Source organism: Carica papaya, chromosome 5 (genome assembly GCF_054855325.1).
Source record: "Carica papaya isolate Zhongbai chromosome 5, ASM5485532v1, whole genome shotgun sequence".
Lineage (NCBI taxonomy): Eukaryota > Viridiplantae > Streptophyta > Magnoliopsida > Brassicales > Caricaceae > Carica > Carica papaya.
The window spans coordinates 17,441,183-17,464,940 of NC_142313.1; the positions used below are offsets into that span (position 1 = coordinate 17,441,183).

General features: G+C 34.7%; 1 protein-coding gene across 2 annotated transcripts; it reads left to right on the forward strand.

Moving 5' to 3' along the window:
* The first annotated feature begins 1,287 nt into the window (after positions 1 to 1,287).
* LOC110813172 (Serinc-domain containing serine and sphingolipid biosynthesis protein) lies at positions 1,288 to 23,307 on the forward strand. 2 transcript variants are annotated; one of them, XM_022040209.2, is made up of 7 exons: positions 1,288 to 1,424; positions 2,163 to 2,380; positions 3,619 to 3,858; positions 21,139 to 21,250; positions 21,387 to 21,561; positions 22,412 to 22,652; positions 22,777 to 23,307. In XM_022040209.2, the coding sequence occupies exons 2-7, from the start codon at positions 2,197 to 2,199 to the stop codon at positions 23,055 to 23,057; spliced, it is 1,233 nt and encodes a 410-aa protein (XP_021895901.2). In that variant the 5' UTR covers positions 1,288 to 1,424; positions 2,163 to 2,196; the 3' UTR covers positions 23,058 to 23,307. The 2 variants fall into 2 exon arrangements, with proteins under 2 accessions (XP_021895901.2, XP_021895900.2); XM_022040208.2 differs by lacking the exon at positions 1,288 to 1,424 and adding an exon at positions 1,429 to 1,581.
* Positions 23,308 to 23,758: the final 451 nt, after the last annotated feature.

Consider the following 23,758-nt stretch of genomic DNA (forward strand, 5'->3'; position numbering starts at 1 on the left):
AATGGTCAAGAGAACATCCTATAGATACTTGACATATTTGTGGCGACTCTAGGGTGGATAAATTCTTTTCATGAGTTCAATGTTCACCGTTTATTAAGACAGATAAAATAATGCTCCCATATGAGTAGTAGAAGAAGGAATAAGTTTAAAGTATTTTGATTCGAGGCTTTTTAATTGATGGAAGCTACATATAAATAGACTATTGTGAAGGTTTGAGGAGTCATAAATAGGTATGGATTTGGGCTTGGCTGAAAAACTTAAAGTTTGTTGAAAAACATTGTCTACATTAGAGTAATAGGTAGTTAGAAACATTAAAAATCATATTCATCAAACTAAGCAACAAATGGTTATCATATTGGAGATAATGTATAGAGAAAAAGAAAGACAAGTAATCTGAAAGGAAGATGAAAAACACGATGAGTAGATTAAAAAATGATAATAGTGATAGGGTTACTGACCCCTCCCGTATTGAAATGATTTTCACCACACATTTTTTTTCTTTGATTTGAGGCTTTTTTTTTTCTTAATCATGTTTTATGTTACTAGATTTTTTAGGAAAGGTTTTAATAAGACAATTTTCTATTTTGAAATGGATATTGAGAGAGACTTAATATCAAACTCTTCATTATTTATCATTTATGGATGTCGACAATACACATCTAATTTAATTTTTGAACTAATTCATGATATCTTATATCCTTATAAATAAGAGTCATAAGACATTTTATAAAAAATGTGAAAAAGAAATCTTATTTTAGCTTGTGATCATGTTTTGTTATTGCTATAATTTTATTATAATAATTTTTTACTTAAAAATTTTATTACAATTAATTTTAATACCATTTATAGTTATTAAAATTAGTATTAATTTTTAATTTTATTTTAGAATTTGATAGATGCATGAAATGTCTTTTTTTAAAATTTAATAAATTATGCTATGCAATATTTTTATTATATTATTATTCAAATTAAAGATTTTGAGTATTTATCTAAACTTTTATTTTTATATTTCAAATATTAAAGAGTAAACTTAAATTTATTAGAAAATAAACTATTATTAATTGTATAATTATAATTAATATATTTATATTAACTTTATTTTTTATATTTAAGAAATAATAACATCATATTTATCAATAAATAAATGTAATATTTTCATTTAATGTTAAGGAGTTTATCTAAGAAGAGCCATTGGGTGATCCATCATAGATTCATCATTCATCACAACCGTCCAATACTCCGAAATCGATTCAAAAGCCCAAATATATCACGTGAAATCAAGGGTATGCAGTGGCAGGCTACAAAAGTATATCGTAGAGCTATTTCAGAGGATTGTGATGCAACGCCGAGAGAGAGGTAATTGCCTCCTCTCCTTCGTATCGACAAAGCTTTTGTTCTGGTCAGACTTGTTCTTCGTTTCGTAGGTACAACATCTTCTTCTTCTTTTCCTCTTTTTCTGTAATACATTTAGTTTTTAGGTTAATGATCTCCTTTTCCCCGTTGAGAATTGATTTCCGTTTGCTCGTATAATAAACTTTGAAAGGGAAAAAAACGGTGTTCTTGTTTCCGTAGGTGTTGAAGGTACGTAATATGGTTTTCTTTTTCTTCGTCTCTCTAAATTCTTACTGATGTCAAGGCTTATTTACAAATTAGATTGATTGAGTCACTACAAATCTACGTGTTCTTTTGCTAGGGTTTTTATCACTAATTTTGCTTGGTCAGTCTTAGAATTAATATATTTTTACACCTTCGGAAATTAACAATAGGTATAGTTCAGGCCTCTTGGTAAGGCTTTTGGCGGTGTGTGCTTAATGTGACTTGTCTTGTTATTGTTCATCCTTTGCCAGATAAATTTTGCAGTTTAAGACGTGCAATTGTGCATTTCTTCTTGTGGTGGTATTCTTTGATACAAATTCCTTCTATTTACTTGTCAAATCAGTGGATGCAACGAGGTCTCACTCCTCTGCTTTATGAGTTTGTAATTATTTGACTCGGTTAGGGACCTTTGCAATCGACTGGCAAAGAATCTGAATCAAATTGATCACAAGTTCTGACTTTCCTTTGCAAATAAAATTAAGAGATCAAGAATCTTGTTAGTGATCATTATCTGATGAGGGGAAATGAAAATTGATTTTTTTTCCTTTTATTACTTTTCTTTGCAGTTAGGTATTGATTTTTCATTGATTGAAGGAGAAGATGTGGGCAGCTACTTGCCTTGCATCATGCTGCGCGTCGTGTGCATGTGATGCATGCCGTACAGTGGTATCTGGGATCAGCCGGCGGTCTGCAAGGATTGCTTACTGTGGGCTCTTCGCGCTCTCTCTGGTTGTTTCATGGATTCTTCGTGAGGTTGCTGCTCCTCTTATGGAAAAGCTCCCTTGTAAGATTTCTGGCTAAATCTACTCTTTCCACGTGGCAACATATTGGGTTCTCCTAAACGAGTGTAAATTTTATGATGGATAACTATTGTATGAGTTGAATTTGACATTCTTAATACCTGCCTAGTTGAATGAGAGAACCCCTTGTTCTTCCATGATAGCCATTTGCTGAGTGTTTAAAGTCCACAAATAGAGATATCTTTTGCATCTCAAAGTAGAAGATAGTGCAGAATTCTGTTCTTTTATTTTATGTCATATTTCTTTAATGGCTTGGCATAGTCTAAAAGTTCTTTAAGTAAATTAAACTGAACTAATTCCGTTGCTTATCTTGTTGTGGGTATTTGTTAGTTGTCTATAGGATGTGTCAAGAATGGTTGATGTGTTTTTATTCAATATTACAATTCTATATATACATAATTTCTGGAATATAAAAGGAAATAAACCATTAAGTACATTAATTGTTTAGGATGTATTTTATCCTAACGTTCTTTAATCTAATTTCATACTATTTTTAACACCTTTCCTCTAACTCTGGAGTAGATATTTTTTATCCTTAACTTGCCAATGATAGTTCACGATGCTAGTTTACTCAGTTTTTTAGTCAACGCATTTGCAAGCTACGAATTGGTTGACATGTTGAGATACATATTAAACCACTATCTACATGTTCTTTGATAAAGTATCTATCAATTTCAATATGTTTTGGTTATATTATATTGTACTGGGTTATGAACAATGCTAATGACGGGTTTATTGTCACAATATAAGTGCATGAGACTGTCCTAATTGATTTTAGATCTTCTGAATTCTTTTTAACCACAATTATTCACATACCTCTTGAGCCGTTGTTCTGAATTATGATTCTGCACTTGATTTAGCAACTACATTTTGTTTCTTACTCCTCCAAGTAAGCAAGTTATCCCCAAAGAAGGTGCAATGACTCTTGGTAAATCATTTGTCCTTCATACCTAGTCTGCATCCGTATAGGATTCTAGGAGCAATCTGTCATTTTTTTTGAACATGATCTTTCCTCAAGTGACTCTCTTTGGTAATGCAGTATTCTTGAGGCGGCCTGTAAGTGTACTTCTCTAGGGTTGTGCATGAATCTACTTATCGCACTTACTGCATAAATAAGATTAAATTAGTATCTGTATTTCCTTAATATATGAAATGAATCTGATTCTTTTTCATTTTCTTGAAAAAGAAAATGAAACTGATACTCTTTTGGCTGCTGATGCAGGGATTAATCATTTTCACAAGACACCTAATAGGGAATGGTTTGAAACAGATGCTGTGCTGCGGGTTAGCTTAGGAAATTTTATCTTTTTCACCACTCTGTCTGTTTTGATGATGGGTGTAAAAAATCAGAGGGATCCACGTGATTCTTTGCACCATGGTGGATGGATGGTGAAAATTATTTGCTGGTGTCTTTTGGTAATTTTCATGTTTTTCCTTCCAAATGAGATTATCAGCTTCTATGGTGAGTATTCCTTCTAAAAGTGATTCCTTATATTTTTGAAGAATAACAGCTTATTTCCAAAATTTTTCTAAGCCTATTAAAGCCACAAGTATAGAAGTTAATAAATACAGGGTCTTTGTGTACCATTCTCCTTTCGGTGCGAACTATAATGAAATTTCAAGTGCTGTTAAGACAATTTGGATCTTTTAAGGCTTGGAGGACATATTGTTTAGGTAGCAATTGGAAGACATGAAGCAGGCTTATTGTTACCTTTTGGATTTTATACTGAACTGGAGTCTTCTTGGTGCATAATGGATATGAAACTAGATTAGGGTTAGAATTATATTTCTAGCTAATCTATTTGTAATAATATGGACAAGATTAGGTCTTTAGTAGCTTAGAATTTTATTTATGTTTTAATTCTTCTAAATCTAAGTTTTCTATTACAATTCCATATTGAACTTAGATTAGGATTGTATATTTAAGCACCATAAATACCTTTATAGCCTCACTTTTGAGATCAATGCATGAGTTACTAAATTATTTTTGACTTTTCTAAAAATACCTTCACAAAAAACCTTAGTTGTATGATGACAACCAAATCTTAAGTACAATGTCTAAGAAACCTATTTTTCAGGTTTGCAGATCCAAAACTGATATTTCCCCTGATGTGTGCTTGGTGTGTTTTTGCAGCTCTAAAAATAATGTTCATATGCTTTTGCATTATGAGGTGGCTTAGAAAGTTTGGACTATAATTTTCTTTCTTTAGGTTGTATTTGGTTTGTCACCTTAATTTGGAGATTTTTAACTTTTACTTCTTATTATTATGGGACTAGTAGAGAGTATTTCATGCTTTTGAGGGGGGCATTTTTATAGGTCTTTGGATCCTATGGTTGGTCTAATGCTTGAATTTTAAGTAGTGTTCCTATTCAGTTATAGATTTGTGCAATAGGATTGTGTTCTTAGCTTTTCTTTGGGCAAAAATACATGGTTTTTGGAAGGGGATTCCTCTTTCTATGATTTAAAGAGATTAAATTCCTATTTTTCACTCACTTTGTTTTGTTCTTTCATCTTTGTTTTGGTTCTTATGTTTGTTCCTTTATGTTCCTATTATTTTGGAAGATAGCTTATCCTCCTTTATGCTTTATCTCCAATTTCCATATCTATATGTTTTTTCTTATCTAAAGAAAAAGAAACCTTTTCTTAGGTGTAATGTCTAAAGGACCTTAGGTGCAGTGTCTAGGTTTACCCTAGATCTACAGGTAGAAAATTAATCCTAATTTTTGTTACAGGGATTAGAGCCAAAAGTTCCTGCATTCAATCACTCAAAACATTACACCCAATCGGGAAAAAAGTGCAAAACACAGTTAGCTTATCAGTAGCGAACTCCAAGTCACTAACAACCAATATCTAGTGGTTGTGTTCATCATTGGCCTCGTACCACATTGACAGCCTGTTGCTAGAGTCTCGACTATTAAAGCCATTGGGAATCATGCCACTTGCCATCCCAAGTTTACCTAGTAGTTGCATCACCAGATTGCAAGCAGTACAAGTCACAACTACATTATTGCATGGGATCTACTGAGCTACAACCATCACCTCAAGTCAAGCTTGTCGGCAAAACCTTGACATTGGATGCTGACCGAAAGCTAGCTTGTGAAACACATTTGTGGGTTGACACAAGTAGAATTTATCTTATCTTCATTGTTTGGGTCCTTTTCCAAGGGTTAACTGTATCGGTTCACTAGATTTGTTAGGCACTTGTTTAGTGGTTCAACTAGTCGTCAAAATGTTTTTTGGTATTTTTTATTTTAACGATTATTCAATCTGGTAAAGCTATGTCGAATGTTGAAATAAGTACACAATTGATACTCTCAATTAAAAGGAACTGATACTCTTTATCTAAAGAAAAGAAACCTTAGGTGCAGTGTCTAGGTTTATCCTAGATCTACAGATAGAAAGTTAATCCTAATTTTTGTTATAGCGACTAGAGCCAAAAGTTCCTACGTTCAATCACCCAAAACATTACACCTAATTAGGAAAAAATTGTAAAACACAGTTAGCTTATCAGTAGCCAACTCTAAATCACCAACAACCAATATCTAGTGGTTGTGTTCATCAGTGGCCTCGTATCACATTGCCAGGCTATTGCTGGAATCTCAACAATTAAAGCCATAGGGAATCATGCCACTTGCCATCCCTAGTTTACCTAGTAGATACATCACCAGATTGCCAGCAGTACAAGTCACAACTACATTATTGCATGGGATCTACTGAGCTACAACCATCACCTCAAGTCAAGCTTGTCGGCAAAACCTTGACATTGGATGCTGACCGAAAGCTAGCTTGTGAAACACATTTGTGGGTTGACACAAGTAGAATTTATCTTATCTTCATTGTTTGGGTCCTTTTCCAAGGGTTAACTGTATCGGTTCACTAGATTTGTTAGGCACTTGTTTAGTGGTTCAACTAGTCGTCAAAATGTTTTTTGGTATTTTTTATTTTAACGATTATTCAATCTGGTAAAGCTATGTCGAATGTTGAAATAAGTACACAATTGATACTCTCAATTAAAAGGAACTGATACTCTTTATCTAAAGAAAAGAAACCTTAGGTGCAGTGTCTAGGTTTATCCTAGATCTACAGATAGAAAGTTAATCCTAATTTTTGTTATAGCGACTAGAGCCAAAAGTTCCTACGTTCAATCACCCAAAACATTACACCTAATTAGGAAAAAATTGTAAAACACAGTTAGCTTATCAGTAGCCAACTCTAAATCACCAACAACCAATATCTAGTGGTTGTGTTCATCAGTGGCCTCGTATCACATTGCCAGGCTATTGCTGGAATCTCAACAATTAAAGCCATAGGGAATCATGCCACTTGCCATCCCTAGTTTACCTAGTAGATACATCACCAGATTGCCAGCAGTACAAGTCACAACTACATTATTGCATGGGATCTACTGAGCTACAACCATCACCTCAAGTCAAGCTTGTCGGCAAAACCTTGACATTGGATGCTGACCGAAAGCTAGCTTGTGAAACACATTTACGGGTTGACACAAGTAGAATTTATCTTATCTTCATTGTTTGGGTCCTTTTCCAAGGGTTAACTGTATCGGTTCACTAGATTTGTTAGGCACTTGTTTAGTGGTTCAACTAGTCGTCAAAATGTTTTTTGGTATTTTTTATTTTAACGATTATTCAATCTGGTAAAGCTATGTCGAATGTTGAAATAAGTACACAATTGATACTCTCAATTAAAAGGAACTGATACTCTTTATCTAAAGAAAAGAAAACTTAGGTGCAGTGTCTAGGTTTATCCTAGATCTACAGATAGAAAGTTAATCCTAATTTTTGTTATAGGGACTAGAGCCAAAAGTTCCTACGTTCAATCACCCAAAACATTACACCTAATTAGGAAAAAATTGTAAAACACAGTTAGCTTATCAGTAGCCAACTCTAAATCACCAACAACCAATATCTAGTGGTTGTGTTCATCAGTGGCCTCGTATCACATTGCCAGGCTATTGCTGGAATCTCAACAATTAAAGCCATAGGGAATCATGCCATTTGCCATCCCTAGTTTACCTAGTAGATACATCACCAGATTGCCAGCAGTACAAGTCACAACTACATTATTGCATGCGATCTACAGAGTTACAACCATCACCTCAAGCCAAGCTTGTCGGCAAAACCTTGACATTGGAGGGTGACGTAAAGCTAGCATGTGAACCACATTTGTGGGTAGACATGTAGAATTCATCTTATCGGCATTGTTTAGGTCCTTTTCCAAGTAAGGGTTAACCGTATCGGTTCACTAGATTGGTTAGACACTTGTTTAGTGGTTCAATTAGTGATCAAAATGTATTTCAGTATTTTTTATTTTAACGATTGCTCAATCGGGTAAAGTTATGTCGAATGTTGAGATAAGTGTACAATTGATACTTTCATTAAGAGGAACTAATACTCTTATCTAAAGAAAAGAAACCTTTTCTTAGATGTGATGTCCAAAAGACCTTAGGTGCAGTGTCTAGGTTTACAGGTAGAATATTAATCCTAATTTTTGTTATTGGGACTAAAGCCAAAAGTTCCTACATTCAATCACCCAAAACATTACACCTAATCAGGAAAAAAGTGCAAAACACTGTTAGCTTATGGGTAGCGAACTCCAAATCATCAACAACCAATATCTAGTGGTTGTATTCATCAATGACCTCGTACCACATTGGCAACCTATTGTTGGAGTCTCGACTATTAAAGCCATTGGGAATCATGCCACTTGCCATCCCAAGTTTACCTAGTAGGTGCATCACTAGATTGCAAGCAGTACAACTCACAACTACATTATTGCATGCGATCTGCTGAGTTACAACCATCACTTCAAGCCAAGATTGTCGGCAAAATCTTGATATTGGACGGTGACGGAAAGCAAGCATGTGAACCACATTTTTGGCTAGACACAAGTAGAATTTATCTTATCTGCATTGTTTGGGTCCTTTTCCAGTAAGGGTTAACCGTATCGGTTCATTAAATTTGTTAGGCACTTGTTTAGTGTTTCAACTAGTCATCAAAATGTTTTTTGGTATTTTTTATTTTAACAATTGCTCAATCGGGTAAAGTTATGTCGAACGTTGAAATAAGTGCACAATTAATACTCGCATTAAGAGGAACTAATACTATTATATAAAGAAAAGAAACCTTTTCTTGGATGTGATGTTCAAAAGACCTTACCTGCAGTGTCCAGGTTTATCCTAGATCTACAGGCAGAAAATTAATCCTTTTTGTTCAAGGAACTAGAGCCAAAAGTTCCTACATTCAATCACCCAAAACATTACGCCCAATCGAGGAAGGAGTGCAAAACGCAGTTAGCTTATCAATAGTGAACTCCAAATCACCAACAACCAATATCTAGTGGTTGTGTTCATCAGTGGCCTCGTACCACATTGACAGCCTATTGCTGGAGTCTCGGCTATTAAAGCCATTAGGAATCATGCCAATTTTTTTTGAAATAAAAGAGAAGTATTATTATACACAAGGTACTAAGGGGGTACCGTCCAAATACAAAGTAGTTGCATATCAATTAAGTGGTATATGACAGTACCAAAGTCCCACATGTCTTTGATATCATGACTCATCAAAATAGATCCAAAAGTATAAATTCATTTATTTCTAATTATTGTAAAATTATTCTTTATACCCTCAAAAACTCTACCATTCCTTTCCTTCCACACAACCGAAAGGATTGTAATTGGAATAAGGAGCAAATGATGTTTCTTTTTACAAATACCAACCCACGCCCACAACTCATTCCTCACACACTCAGTCATTTCTCAATTTAACCCTAACAACCCAAAAATAGCGGTCCAAATGCTGTAAGTTACTAGGCAAAATAATAATAAGTGGTTCCACGTTCCTTCAGTAGCATGACATAAATAGCATCTATTGACCAACGCATTCCCCTTTCTTTTAAGCATATCCAAGGTCAAAATACATTCATTAGCCGTCTCTCATGTGAAAAAAGCCATTCTAGGAGGGACTTTAGATTTCTATATTTGCTTATACGGAGCAGACATGTTGCGGCTGTTGTCCTTCTTTGTCAAACAGCTATATAAAGATTTCTCCGAGAAGCCTTTCTTCGCATCAGGCTTCCATATTCTTTTATCCCTTTTTATGTTCAAATTTGCTTTTGTCAGAGACAAAAGTGGGCTGCTGTACTCATCAATTTCCCAATCATGTAATCTTCTCTTCACCTTCACATCCCACATCCTAACCTCCCACATAAACTCACACATCTCCTCCACCTTAGCATCCTTATTACCAGCAATGTCAAAAATTCTTTTAAATCTGGTTTTTAAGCTGAAGTTCCCCATCCATTCATCATGCCAGAATCTAGCTCCATCACCCCTACCAACGTTCCAACCCACACAGCTCTTGATGTATTGGCTGTCCTCCCTAATCTTTCTCCAAAGCCTCATCTTGTGAATCTTAAATTTACCCCTTCTCCCACTCTCCTTCTCCCAATCACCCCATCTAGCACGAACTACCTTCCACCACAATTTTCCCTTCTCCTCAAGAGATCTCCACAACCATTTCCCATGGAAAGCCTGATTTAACTCCACTATAGACTTCAAACCGAGGCCACCCTCCCAAACTGGTTTTTTAACCTCCTCCCATCTAACCAAATGATACTTCTTCTTGCCATCCTCATCACCCCAAAGGAATCTTCATTGAATGTTTTCAAGTCTTCTTGCTATGCTGACCGAAATTATTAAAATGGATAGATAATAGATTGGTAAGTTAACAAATGTGTTCTTAATCAAAGTGAGTCTCACCGATTTAGAAAAATAATTCCTCTTCCAACTTGCTAGCCTCCTACCAAACATGTCAATAATGGGTTCCCATGTTCTTACATCTTTGTATTTTGTCCCAAGTGGGAGACCAAGGTACTTGATAGGCAAATTAGTAACTTTGCAACCCAAAATCTTGGCCAGGCTAGCTTCCTCCCTTCTATCACTAATCCGAACCATTTTCGTTTTGTTCAAATTGATTTCTAGGCCGAAAACCATTTGGAAGCAAAGTAATAAGCATCTTAAGTGAAGAATGGTACTAACACTAGGTTCACAAAAGACTAAGGCATCATCTGCAAAGAATAAGTGAGATACACTCATCTTATCCCTACCCTTCCCAACCTCCACTCCTTTCACCAAATTCAGCTGATGCGGAACCCCAAAACCCTTTCTTGAACCTTAGAACTCTTCAATCGGTGTAAAACAGAATTTAGATCATAAGTAAAAAGGAATCAAATTTGTTCAATTACCCAAATGGTAGAAGTTAAATAGAACCCAAGAAAGATAAATGATATCCCTTGAATCCAATCCAAACAAACACCGAGAACAATTGAAATAGGAAATCAAAATTGAATACAAATGATAACAATTGTATTCTAAATCAACACTTTGTGCATAAAGTGAAAGAAAGCCTAAACACTCTTAATTCAATTCTAAAATATTTGATTACAACTCTTGATGTCCACAAAGAAGAGTTCCTTTGATATTTATAGTCAAATAAATCAATGATAAGTTACAACACAATAACTAGAATTGTAACTCCTACAATAATTAGGCTAATTATGTGATAATTACAATTGTAATTTTAACAATAATTAGGCTAATTATAGACATGTATTTGTTATATAACTTCTTGTAACTCCAATCTTTTTAACTAACACCACTAATTGTTTGTGGGACTATATAGTTATGAGCTTATTTTTGTAATAACACTAAAATAAGACTTAAGATCAAATGAGTTACACTTGACTATATGAGCTTAATTAACTCAAACTAAAATAAAACAATCCAAAATATTTAAAACAACTCAATTAATCCAGCCCATACACAAGGCTTATTCACCCATTACCAATAAGGCTCAAACAAGCCCAGATTATCCTAAATCATTTAAACCCAATTAAAGTTACGAATTTGGGTTGTTCAAAAAGCTCATATTTGAACTTTTCACATTTGGCCAGTCCATCATCTACATGTTTTTGAGTGAAAACTTGGAGTAACTCTTTAAACTTGTTTACCTTTGATCTTGTTACTGGTCCGCTGAAACTTTTCAGGTTTGGAACTCTATTTGTGTTCACGTCATTTGAAATTTGCTTCAAGTCACCTTTTGATGCTCTTTGAGTATCTTGAGTGTTTTTATCCTTATTTGCATCATTCCCCCTCCCCTCAAAAGGATTCGTTCTCGAATCAATTCCTGCATCAATTTTAAAAGGGGATAAATCAAATATGTTAAATGTAGCCAAAACACTATACTCACTTGGTAGGTCCACTTTGTAAGCATTTTCATTGATTTTGGCTATGATTTGAAATGGACCATCCCCACGAGCATCCAATTTAGATTTCCGTTTTGATGAAAATCGTTCTTTGCGCAGATGAACCCACATCCAATCTACGGGTTCAAATGAAATCTTGCGCCTTCCTTTATTTACATGGGATACTACTTGTTCATTTTTCTTTTCAATGTTCTGCCTTGCTTTTTCATGATTGGCTTTAACCATTTTGGTTTTCTTATGTCTATCCAAATTAGAAATGTCACTTATAGAAATAGGCAACAAATCAAGTGGAGTTAAGGGATTAAAACCATACACAATTTCAAAAGGAGAAAATCCAGTAGAAAAATGTATACTCCGATTATAAGCAAATTCAACAAATGGTAGCATATCTTCCCAAGTTTTAACATTCCTTCCAATTAAAGCACGTAATAATGTACTAAGTGTTCTATTTACTACTTCAGTTTGACCATCCGTTTGTGGATGTGAAGTAGTAGAAAATAAAAATTTGGTCCCAAGTTTGGACCACAGAACTCGCCAAAAATGGCTTAAAAACTTATCATCCCTATCGGACACAATGGTTTTAGGAATGCCATGTACTCTAACAACGTCGTGGAAAAACAAATCTGCTATATGTGTGGCATTATTTGTTTTGTGACATGGTATAAAGTGTGCATTTTTAGAAAAACAATTAACAACAAATATTGAGTCTCGGCCTTTTTTAGTCCTAGGCAAACCCAACAAAAAGTCCATAGAAATATCAACTCAAGGATGTGTAGGAATGGGTAATGATATATATAATCCATGTGGTTGAACTTTAGACTTAGCTTGCCTACATGAGATGCACTGCGCACAAATTTTCTCAACATATTTGCGCATATTAGGCCAAAAGAAATGTTTATGTAAAATGTTCAAAGTTTTATCAATCCCAAAATGTCCCATTAAACCACCACTGTGTGCTTCACGAACAAGCAACTCCCTAATAGAACTATTAGGCACACATAATTTTTTCCTTTTAAATAGAAAACCATCATATCTATAAAAGTCTTGAAATGCTGCATGTTCATAAGCCACATAAACATTTGAAAAATCACTATCATGCACATACAATTCTTTGAAATGCTCAAATCTCAACAACTTTGTAGAAAGAGTAAAGATAAAACTGTACCTTCTTGAAAGCACATCAGCTACCAGATTTTCTTTTCCTTGCTTATATTGGATCACATATGGGAAGGATTTTATGAATTCCACCCATTTTACAGGTCATTTATTAAACTTGCCTTGCCCTTTCAAATGCCTCAAACATTCATGATCGGTGTGAATCACAAATTCTTTTGGTAACAAATAATGCTGCCATGTCTCTAATGCTTTTACCAAAGCATAAAACTCTTTGTCATAGGTGGAATAATTCAATTGTGCACCATTGAGTTTCTCACTGAAGTAACCAATGGGTCTTTTATCCTGCATAAGAACAACAGCTATCCCAAGTCCAGAGGCATCACATTCAATTTCAAAAGTTGAATCAAAATTAGGCAATCTTAATAAAGGCGTATTACATAACTTTTCTTTCAATAAAGAAAACGCATGTTCTTGTTCTTTTCCCCAAACAAACTCATCTTTTTTCATGATTTTAGTTAAAGGGGCAACAATGGTGCTAAAATCTTTTACAAATCTCTTATAGAAACTTGCCAAACCATGAAAACTACGCACCTCACTTACACTTTTAGGTGTCGGCTACTCTTGAATAGCCTTTACTTTTTCACTATTTACTTCTATTCCTTTTGTATTCACGACATGTCCTAAAAAAATGATGCGATCAATATAAAATGTACATTTCTTCATGTTAGCATATAGTTGAAATTTGCGCAATGTGTCAAACATTTGCCTCAAATGCATGACATGTTCATCAATAGATTTGCTATACACAAGAATGTCATCGAAGTAGACAACCACAAACTTTCCAATAAATTCACGTAAAACATGGTTCATTAAACGCATGAAAGTATTTGGCGCATTAGTTAAGGCAAATGACACAACCAACCACTTATATAACCCTTGTTTTGTTTTAAAAGCAGTTTTCCATTCATCTCCTGATTTCATTCTTATTTGGTGATAACCACTTTTAAGATCAATTTTAGAAAATACACAAGCACCATGCAACTCATCTAACATATCATCAAGTTTTGGGTGTCGATATTTTACTGTTATTTTGTTGACGGTTCTACAATCAACACACATACGCCAACTACCATCTTTTTTGGATACTAATAAGACGGACACTGCGCATTGGCTTAAACTTTCTCCAATGTGCCCTTTTTATAAGAGCTCCTCCATTTGCCTTTGAAGCTCTTTGGTCTCTCCGGGATTGTTCCTATAGGCTGGTCTATTTAGTATGGCAGCCCCTGGAATGAAGTCAATTTGATGCTCAATCCCTTTCAAAGGTGGTAAACTTTAAGGTAGATCATCGGGAAAGACATCGCTAAATTCTTGCAAAACTTCAACCACAACACTTGGCAAAGAAGGGTTAAGTTCGTTAGTTGAGAAACAAGCTTCTTTGTACATGAGTACAATCATTGGCTTGTTAGAAAATAAAACTTTTCTCACATCTCTTATTTTAGCATAAAACCTCATTTTCTTTCCCTCATTCTTTTCTATGGTCGAATAAACCTCTTTTTTTTTCCTTTTGATCTACATTTTTCCACTCTAATTTTCTCTCACTCTCTTTTCTTTTCTCTTTTTCTTTTCTTTTTCTCTCGGCCTCTTTTTGTGCGTATTCATCATGAGATTTTTCAAGTTGCATTTGGTTTTCAAAAACTTGTTTAGGAGTTAAAGGAAGAAGAGTATACTTTTTGTCATCTTTTTCTACCATGTACCTATTGCGATACCCATCATGCATCACTCTCCTATCCCATTGCCATGGTCTACCCAATAAAATATGACTAGCTTGCATAGGAACTACATCACATGTCACCTCATCACTATACTTCCTAATAGTAAAAGGCTCACTTTCTTATTAACTCTTACCTCCCCACTATTGTTAACATTGCAGTTTATAAGGTTTAGGATGTTTTGTAGTTTCCAAACCCAATTTATCAACAAACAAGGTACTTAGCCACATTTACACAACTACCCCCATCAATAATCATGCTACAAAATTTTTCATTTACTAGACATCTAAAATGAAAAATATTTTCTCTTTGCAACTTAACTCCCTCATCATCATTCCTTACTTGCGTATTCAAAGCATGCCTAGAAACCAACAATTTACCTTCCATAGGCGTTTCCCCATCATTACAATCCTCTAAGGAGGCATTTCATCCTCCACATCACTCTTATCCTCCGTTTCAACACCATCACCACGCATCACCATTACCCTTTTATTTGGGCATTGAAATGTAATATGACTAAAATTCAAGTATTTAAAACACTTGATATCTCTATTTCTAGGAGTTTGGGAGTTAGAAATACCTTTGTTTTTATTATCATTAGCATCTTTTGGCTTAGTTTTGTCATCTCTTTTGAATTGGACAGCTTTGTTATCTCCCCTCCAATTCGGCCTCCAATTGGAATTTTGGACCGAATAAGTGTTGGCTTGCCTTGTGTTACCCTTTCGCTTTAATTGTCTTTCAGTCTTTATGGCCATGTGTACCATATCATCAGTCTCCACATAATGTTGAAGCTCTACAATGTTGGCTATGTCTTTGTTAAGGCCATTTGAGAACCTTGCCATAGTAGCTTCCCTATCCTCTTCAATATTAGCTCTTATCATGGCTATCTCCATCTCTTTGTAATAGTCATCTACACTCTTGTTCCCTTGTATAAGGTCTTGTAATTTTGATGTAAGTCCCTATAGTAGTGAATAGGAACAAAACACCTTCTCATGATAGCCTTTATTTCGGCCCAAGTGGAAATAGTCTCTCTCCATTTCTCCTTTTACTTGTGATGAGTTGATCCCACTACACAATGACATACTCTCCAAACTCCACGGCCGCAAACTTTATCTTTTTCTCTTCCGAATAATTGTGGCACTCAAAAATAAGCTCCAGCTTGCGCTCCCATTCAAGATAAGCATTCGGATCATTCTTGCCTAAAAATGATGAAATTTTCATTTTGATGCTCCCAATATTTTTATTAAGATTATTTCGACTCCTACCATAATTTCAACATTCATTGACCAAAGTAGCTTGGTCAAATTCTTACTCCACTTCCTCATCAAAAGGTGGTGTTGGAAGTCTTTTTGCCATTGGATTGGTTTCGGAAGCTTCCCCTCTCATGAAATTTAACTCACTTTGTTGTTTCTCTAATTTCTCATTCATGTTGCCAATAGCTAGTTGAATCTCCTCTCAAATTGTTGTTGCATTACTTTGAGGATGAATTCTTGATCTTTTGATGTTCTTTCACTCTCTTGTGGCTCTATCTTCAAATCTGAAATTTTAATGACAAACAAAATAGATGACAACCTCACAAATGACTCCCTCACGTGTTTACTCTCGTAGTATGAGCACTCGTGTTTCACTCAATTTTGGCTTTTACCTTCTTTTGAGGTTACGCTCTCTCGCTTTTTACCACTTAAGCAATCTTTTATAAATTTATGCAAAAGAGTCAATTCAAATAACAATTGATTATCACTGTGTACTCAATTTTAATTAGAGATAACAAAGAATTTCTAAAGAAACAAAATACACGAATTCAACTATAGAAGTAAACTAGAACAATCTAAACAATGAAGGGCACACATTTGATATAGAAATAAGTGTATGATGATTTTTATGTTAATTATGCAACAACGAATCAATATTATTATTTCAAGGTGTAATAAGAAGCAAATGGGCAGAAATATTAAATGAAAACTAAAAATGTAAGAAAAAATGGTGAATCTGAAATTTGATGCACGAAATTTGTAATTCTCTAATAGAACAACAAATTATCACCAAAAACACTCAAATTAAGTGAAATCAGTTTTGGATGAAAACAAACTCAATGGAGGTGAGTTGTTTCCAAACAGCCCCAAAAATTACACAAACAATCTCAACTAAATAAACAATCTTGAAATGAGTTTTCCTTTTAAATTTTAAATGTATTTGAATGTTATATGAGATAAATAAAAGGGAAATAATAACAGGTGTTTCAATTACACAAGGTAGAATTGGTTGAAGTGTGTTTTGCACAATTAAGTAAATTAGGCTAATCTGATTTTTTTTTTTTTTCGCTGAATGCAAATTTGTCCTTTTTTTTAAAGTATAAAATAATGAAAATAAAGACAACAAAATAAGGATAGAATAATTTACTTGATGAACCTGGCTCTGATACTAAATAATGCGGAACCCCAAGACCCTTGCTTGAATTTTAAAACTCTTCAGTCGGTGTAAAACATAATTTAGATCACAAGTAAAAAGGAATCAAATTTGTTCAATCACCCAAATGATAGAATTTAAATAGAATCCAAGAAAGATAAATGATAAATGATATCCCTTGAACGCAATCCAAATAAGCACCAAGAACAATTGAAATAAGAATTCAAAATTGAATACAAGTGATAACAATTGTATTCCAAATCAATATCTTGTGCATAAAGTGAAAAAAAAGCCAAAACACTTTTAACTTAATTATGAAATATTTGATTACAACTCTTAATGTCCACAAAAAAGAGTTCTTTTGGTATTTATTGACAAAGAAATCAATGATAAGTTACAACACAATAACTAGAATTGTAATTCCAACAATAACTAGGCTAATTATGTGATAATTACAATTGTAACTTCAATAATAATTAGGCTAGTTATAGGCATGTAATTGTTATGTAACTTCTTGTAACTCCAATTTTCTTAACCAACACCACTAATTGTTTGTGGCACCATAATAGTTATGGACTCATTCTTGTAATAACACTAAGATAAGATTTAAGCCCAAATGAGTTACACTTGATTATATGAGCTTAGATAACTCAAAGTAAAATAAAACAATACAAAATACTTAAAACAACTCAACTAATCCAGTTCATACACAAGGCTTATTCATTCATTAACAATAAGACTCAAATCATCCCAAATAATTTAAATCCAATTAAAGTTACGAATTTGGACTGTTGAAAAAACTCATATTTGAATTTTTCACAATTGGCCAGTCCATCATCCACATGTTTTTTAGTAAAAATTTGGAGCAACTCTTTAAGATTTTTTGCCTTTGATCTTGTTACTGGTTCGCTGAAATTTTGCAGGTTTGCAATTTTATTTGTGTTCATGTCATTTGAAATTTGTTTCAAGTCACCTTTTGATACTCTTTAAGTATCTTGGGTGTTTTTAGTTTTGTTTGCATCATCAGCTTCTCTGCTCTCTCCATCAATCTACTAAACGCCTCCATAACTGTAAGAAGAATAAGAGGAAACAAAGGATCCCCTTGGCGCAAGCCTCTTGACGCTTTAAAAAAAGTAGATGGACCCCCATTTACAATGATGGCAAACAATGTGGACGAAATGCATTTTTTAATCCACTTTTGCCATTTACTTCCAAAACCCATTCTACCAAGCATATAGTCCACAAAGTTCCAATACACATGATCATAAGCCTTCTCCATGTCAATTTTACAAATAAGCCCTTGTTTTTTCTGTCCAACTAATTCATCAGCCACTTCATTGGCAATCATCATCGCGTCGAGGATTTGTCTCCCTTCGACAAAAGCATTTTGATTTTCTCCAATCACCTCCCTAAGGACTCCAGATAATCTTCTTGCAAGCATTTTCAAAATCAGTTTGTAGATACATCCCACCAAACTGATAGGTATAAAGTCCTTTAACTCCTTGGCACCTGCCACCTTAGGAATAAGCACGAGGAAGGTTGAGTTGATTGAGTTCACAGAGGTTCCAGTCCTATGAAAGTCTTGGAAAATAGCCAGCACATCATTTTTTATCACCTCCCAAAACACCTGAAAGAATTTCATATCGAAACCATTTGGCCCCTTTGCCTTATCCCCATTACATTCATCCAAGCAAGCTTTAATCTCCTCTACCATGAAAGGCATCTCCAGCCCATCCCTACTTCCATTACTTAACCTTCTGAAATTTAAATTATCAAGATTTGGCCTTTGAAATATGTCCTCCATATACAGCTTCTGAAAAAACAGCGTCGCCTTCTCTCTCATCTCTTCATTACCACTAACTGTATCCCCGTTCCAGCTTAGCATCTCTACATAATTATTTTTCCTTCTGAAATTAGCAAGACATTGGGAATCAAGCCACTTGCCATCCCAAGTTTACCTAGTACTTGCATCACCAGATTGCAAGCAGTACAAATCACAACTACATTATTGCATGCGATCTACTGAGTTACAACCATTACCTCAAGCCAAGCTTGTCGGCAAAACCTTTACATTGGATGGTGACGGAAAGCTAGCATGTGGACCACATTTGTGGCTAGAAACAAGTAGAATTTATCATATCTGCATTGTTTGGGTCCTTTTCCAAGTAAGGGTTAACCTTATCGGTTCACTAGAATTTGTTAGGCACTTGTTTAGTGGTTCAACTAGTCAAAATTTTTTTTGGTGTTTTTTATTTTAATTATTGCTCAATCTGGTAAAGTTATGTCGAATGTTGAAATAAGTGCACAATTGATACCTTCATTAAGAGGAACTAATATTCTTATTTAAAGAAAAGAAACCTTAGGTGCAATGTTTAGGTTTATCCTAAATCTACAGGTAGAAAAGTAATCCTAATTTTGGTTACAGGGACTAGAGCCAAAAGTTCCTACATTCAATCACCCAAAACATTACACGCAATTGGGAAAAAAGTGCAAAATGCAGTTAGCTTATCAGTAGCGAACTTCAAATTACCAACAACCAATATCCAGTGGTTGTGTTCGTGAGTGGCCTCGTACCACATTGACAGCCTATTGCTGGAGTCTCGACTATTAAAGCCATTGGGAATCATGCCACTTGCCATCCCAAGTTTACCTAGTAGTTGCATCATCAGATTGCAAGCAGTACAAGTCACAACTACATTATTGCATGCGATCTAAAGAGTTACAATCATCGCCTCAAGCCAAGCTTGTCGGCAAAACCTTGACATTGGACGGTGATGGAAAGCTAGTATGTGAACCACATTTGTGGCTAGATACAAGTAGAATTTATCTTATTTTCATTGTTTGGGTCCTTTTCCAAGTAAGGGTTAGCCGTTTTCACTAGATTGGTTAGACACTTGTTTAGTGGTTCAACTAGTCATCAAAATGTTTTTTGGTATTTTTTATTTTAACGATTGCTCAATCAGATAAAGTTATGTCGAATGTTGAAGTAAGTGCACAATGATACTCTCATTAAGAGGAACTCATACTCTTATCTTAAGAGGGGAGACTCACTCTTATTAAGAGCACGATGGTCAACATCCCCATTTATTACATGTCCCCCACCCATTGATAGTACCCCGGGTGTGGCCAAGAAATTAAAATCAATCCAGTGTAGATTTCTAACGGGAGACATAAAGGACAGATGAAAGTATCATCTTGTGGCGTGAAATGAGGTAAAAAAGTCTATGTTTCAAGACAACCTGTGTTTGAAATCTTTGGTGGAGGTTAATGTGGCTGTTAAGGTTTAATGACTTTGGAGATTTATGAATGAAAATGATAGTCCCTAGTCGAGAGTAATTGAGGCGAAGTTTGGGACCGTAGATCGAGAATGGTACAGCCTCTTGTCTAGACCCAACGAGAATAGAATATGGAAAAAACATTTTACAGGCTGGAGTAATTCCAGGACTATATCAGTTGGAGGGTTGACATTGGGGATAGGATCAACTTATGGCATGATTGGAGGGTGGAACACTCAGAGAACAGTTATCTCGGATCTATGCTATTGCTCTGTACAAGAGTGTCGATACAGGAGTCCTATTGTGGCACTATGGGGAAGGGAGAATGGAATGTGGAGGTTGTGAGAAATCTCAGTGATTAGGAAATTAGGAGTATGAGACTCTTCTTCTAGCCCTTGCTAGTGTCAGAGTTAATGTGAGTAGAGATCAATCAGTTTGAAGGCTCGATGCTAGGGGGAGTTTCTCGGTCAAATCTTTCTACAATCATTTGACTAAAAAAGAAGCCACAAGTACTACTTCCCCATTATGACACATCTGAAAGGTTAGTGCTCCACTTAGAGTTGCTTTTTGGCTTGGGAGGCTGGTAGAGGCTGTATTTTGACTTTAGACAAGTTGGCGGGGTGGGGGACCTTATCGACATTTTGATCAACATTAAATATCATTGTTCTTGGGCTTGCATCTCTTTGGTGCATGTGAATGAATCATACTATACTGTTTGATATGATGTTTAAGAAGCACTAAGTGTGATGTTCAAGAGTTCTTATATTTCTCACACCTCTTTATGACCCAGGAAAATTGGCAAATTTCTTTTTATAGGAACGCATACAAGATTTGTCTAGTACCTGACCCATAATGCCATAACTTATATCAATGTTTATGTTTCACATTTGCAGAGTCAGTATCAAAGTTTGGCTCGGGACTGTTTCTTCTTGTTCAAGTAGTGCTTCTGTTGGACTTCGTTCATGGATGGAATGACAAATGGGTTGGATATGATGAGCAGTTCTGGTTAGTTTGGTGTAGTTCCTTTTATCCTAACATCATGTCTCAATCTTATGACTCAATATAACCCAAATGTTCCTTCTCTGGTCATTTTTACGTTAATTTCCATGTTTCAATGTTTATGTTTTACTTATTTATGTAGGTACATTGCCCTATTTGTTGTTTCTCTTGTTTGTTATGTGGCAACATTTGCCTTCTCGGGACTTCTATTCCACTGGTTCACACCGTCAGGACAGGATTGTGGACTCAACACCTTCTTTATTGTCATGACCCTAATTCTTGCCTTTGTATTTGCCATAGTTGCACTTCATCCTGCAGTAAGTTCTTGAGTTTACATTTATTGATCCATCCTTTTGCATTTACATACATCTCATTTATATTTTAGGAAGAGAATTTTCTCCATCTTAGGCTGGCAAAGTGTGTTTTTGTCAGTGTGATAAGTGGCAAAAGGAGAGGTGAGTAACTTTTGCTGATTAATTGATATCGATACAAATGCCTCATTTTGTCGTGTCTCCTCTTGCTTCATTCTGCTAAAGTGGTAATAAACTAGTTAGCAATCAATTTTAGTAGTAATCATGTTGTTTCTGCTATTGCTATTAATATGTCCTGTGCAAGGTGCTTTTATTTGCTCAAGTATACAGAACAACATCAGTAAGGTAACCGTTGTAATTAGTCGTATGTGAATGTGAAGAAATGATTCATAAACCTTATGCATGTGCAGAATATTACTATGCTCAGAACAAATGAACTAGTTCTATGGAATTCATTGGAAATCTGTATTTGTCCAGCCATAAGAGGATGAAAAATCTTTATAAAAGAATGACAATTGACAATGTCGAAAGAACTTCTAGTATATTTTGAAACACATTGCTTTGAATTCAATTCCCCTTGGAATTCTATTGGATATTAGAAGGGGTCTTCATTCTCTAACAATCAATTAAAAGCTATATTTGGAACTAAGTTAACTTTGTATAATTTGTTTGAAATTCATACGTATTTTCATTATAAGATGATGGAGATTCTTAGCAAACTTAAAAAATTTTCTAAATAGTTTCAAATGGAAATAAGAAAATGCATTTTAAGTTCTACTCATTTAAAATGTATCTAGCGGCTTAGTTTGAAAGTCTTGCATTGACAAAAATGGCTCTGCCATTCCTTGCTGTGCAGGTAGGTGGTAGCATATTGCCAGCTTCAGTTATATCTTTGTACTGCATGTACCTCTGCTACAGTGGACTAGCAAGTGAACCAAGGGACTACCAGTGCAATGGTCTTCACAAGCATTCTAAGGCCGTTTCAACAGGAACCATGAGCATTGGCCTGCTGACAACTGTTCTCTCAGTTGTGTACTCTGCTGTTCGTGCTGGGTCTTCTACGACCCTTCTTTCTCCTCCAAGTTCTCCCCGTGCAGGTAATGTACGAATCTCAAAAAGAAAATTCATGTAAGTAGATGTCTTATTCTGGAAAGGAGAAAGTAAAGTAAGGTATCTCCAATATTTGTGGGTTGGTCTAATGTTTTGGTTTCTCTGGTGAAGGTTCTGATAAACCTCTGCTTCCGTTGGATGGGAAGAAAGAGGAAGAGAAGACAAAGCCAGTAACATATTCTTATTCCTTCTTCCATATCATATTTTGTCTTGCAAGTATGTATTCTGCCATGCTTCTAACTGGGTGGTCGACCTCAGTTGGGGAGAGTGGGAAGTTGGTTGATGTTGGTTGGCCATCTGTTTGGGTTCGGATTGTAACTGGCTGGGCAACTGCAGCTCTCTATACCTGGTCCTTGGTTGCTCCTGTTCTCTTTCCAGATAGGGACTTCTGAATCTCAAGTCTGTATGTATTTATCACCCTCTCCATGAGTGATGTACTTCTGTGACCTCACTCTTAAGTTTGAATATGTTGCTTATATACCAAGGCAATAATGTGTTCTGCACTTTTTATGACCTTTGTTGACCCTTGTGTCTATTTGTGTTTTATCTTTTCTTTATTTTATGGGTCCTTACTGCTATTTGTGCTGTAGAAGTGTTGTAAAATACCCAGTTATATAAGCTTTAAAAGTGGTATTTGGTGAATTGGCTTGGAAAAATTTCATTGTTGTTATATTTAATTAATTATGTTATCAATTATATTATAATTATTTAAATAATGAAATATTTTAATAATTTAAATTATTTTAAAATATTTATTTAAATTTAGCTTATATTATTATTATTTATTTTTTAAATAGAATTATTTAAATAATTTTAAAAAATTAAATGTTAATACTAAATTACTATTGTTATACTCTTATTTTAAAAACATCAATTAGTAAATCATAAATTTAATAAATGGACTCATTAAGAGGATTATCCAACTGTCACAACGTAAATTATGTATCTAAAATTATTATGAAAATTTTCATTTTACGTTTTTACTTTTTCTAGATTAAACCAGGTATATATATCAGTTTTCTTTTAAAAAAGGATTTGTGAACAAACGTCTACTTCTATTTTGTTTGGAGGGAGATATATTTTGGCATAAGTT

What these genes read in the sequence shown, in the direction of transcription:
- LOC110813172 (XM_022040209.2), top strand. Translation starts at nt 2,197, where the DNA reads ATGTGGGCAGCTACTTGCCTTGCATCATGCTGCGCGTCGTGTGCATGT. An exon ending in TCTTATGGAAAAGCTCCCTT is followed by an intron (nt 2,381 to 3,618) that starts GTAAGATTTCTG and finishes CTGCTGATGCAG; the next exon opens with GGATTAATCATTTTCACAAG. An exon ending in TGAGATTATCAGCTTCTATG is followed by an intron (nt 3,859 to 21,138) that starts GTGAGTATTCCT and finishes TCACATTTGCAG; the next exon opens with AGTCAGTATCAAAGTTTGGC.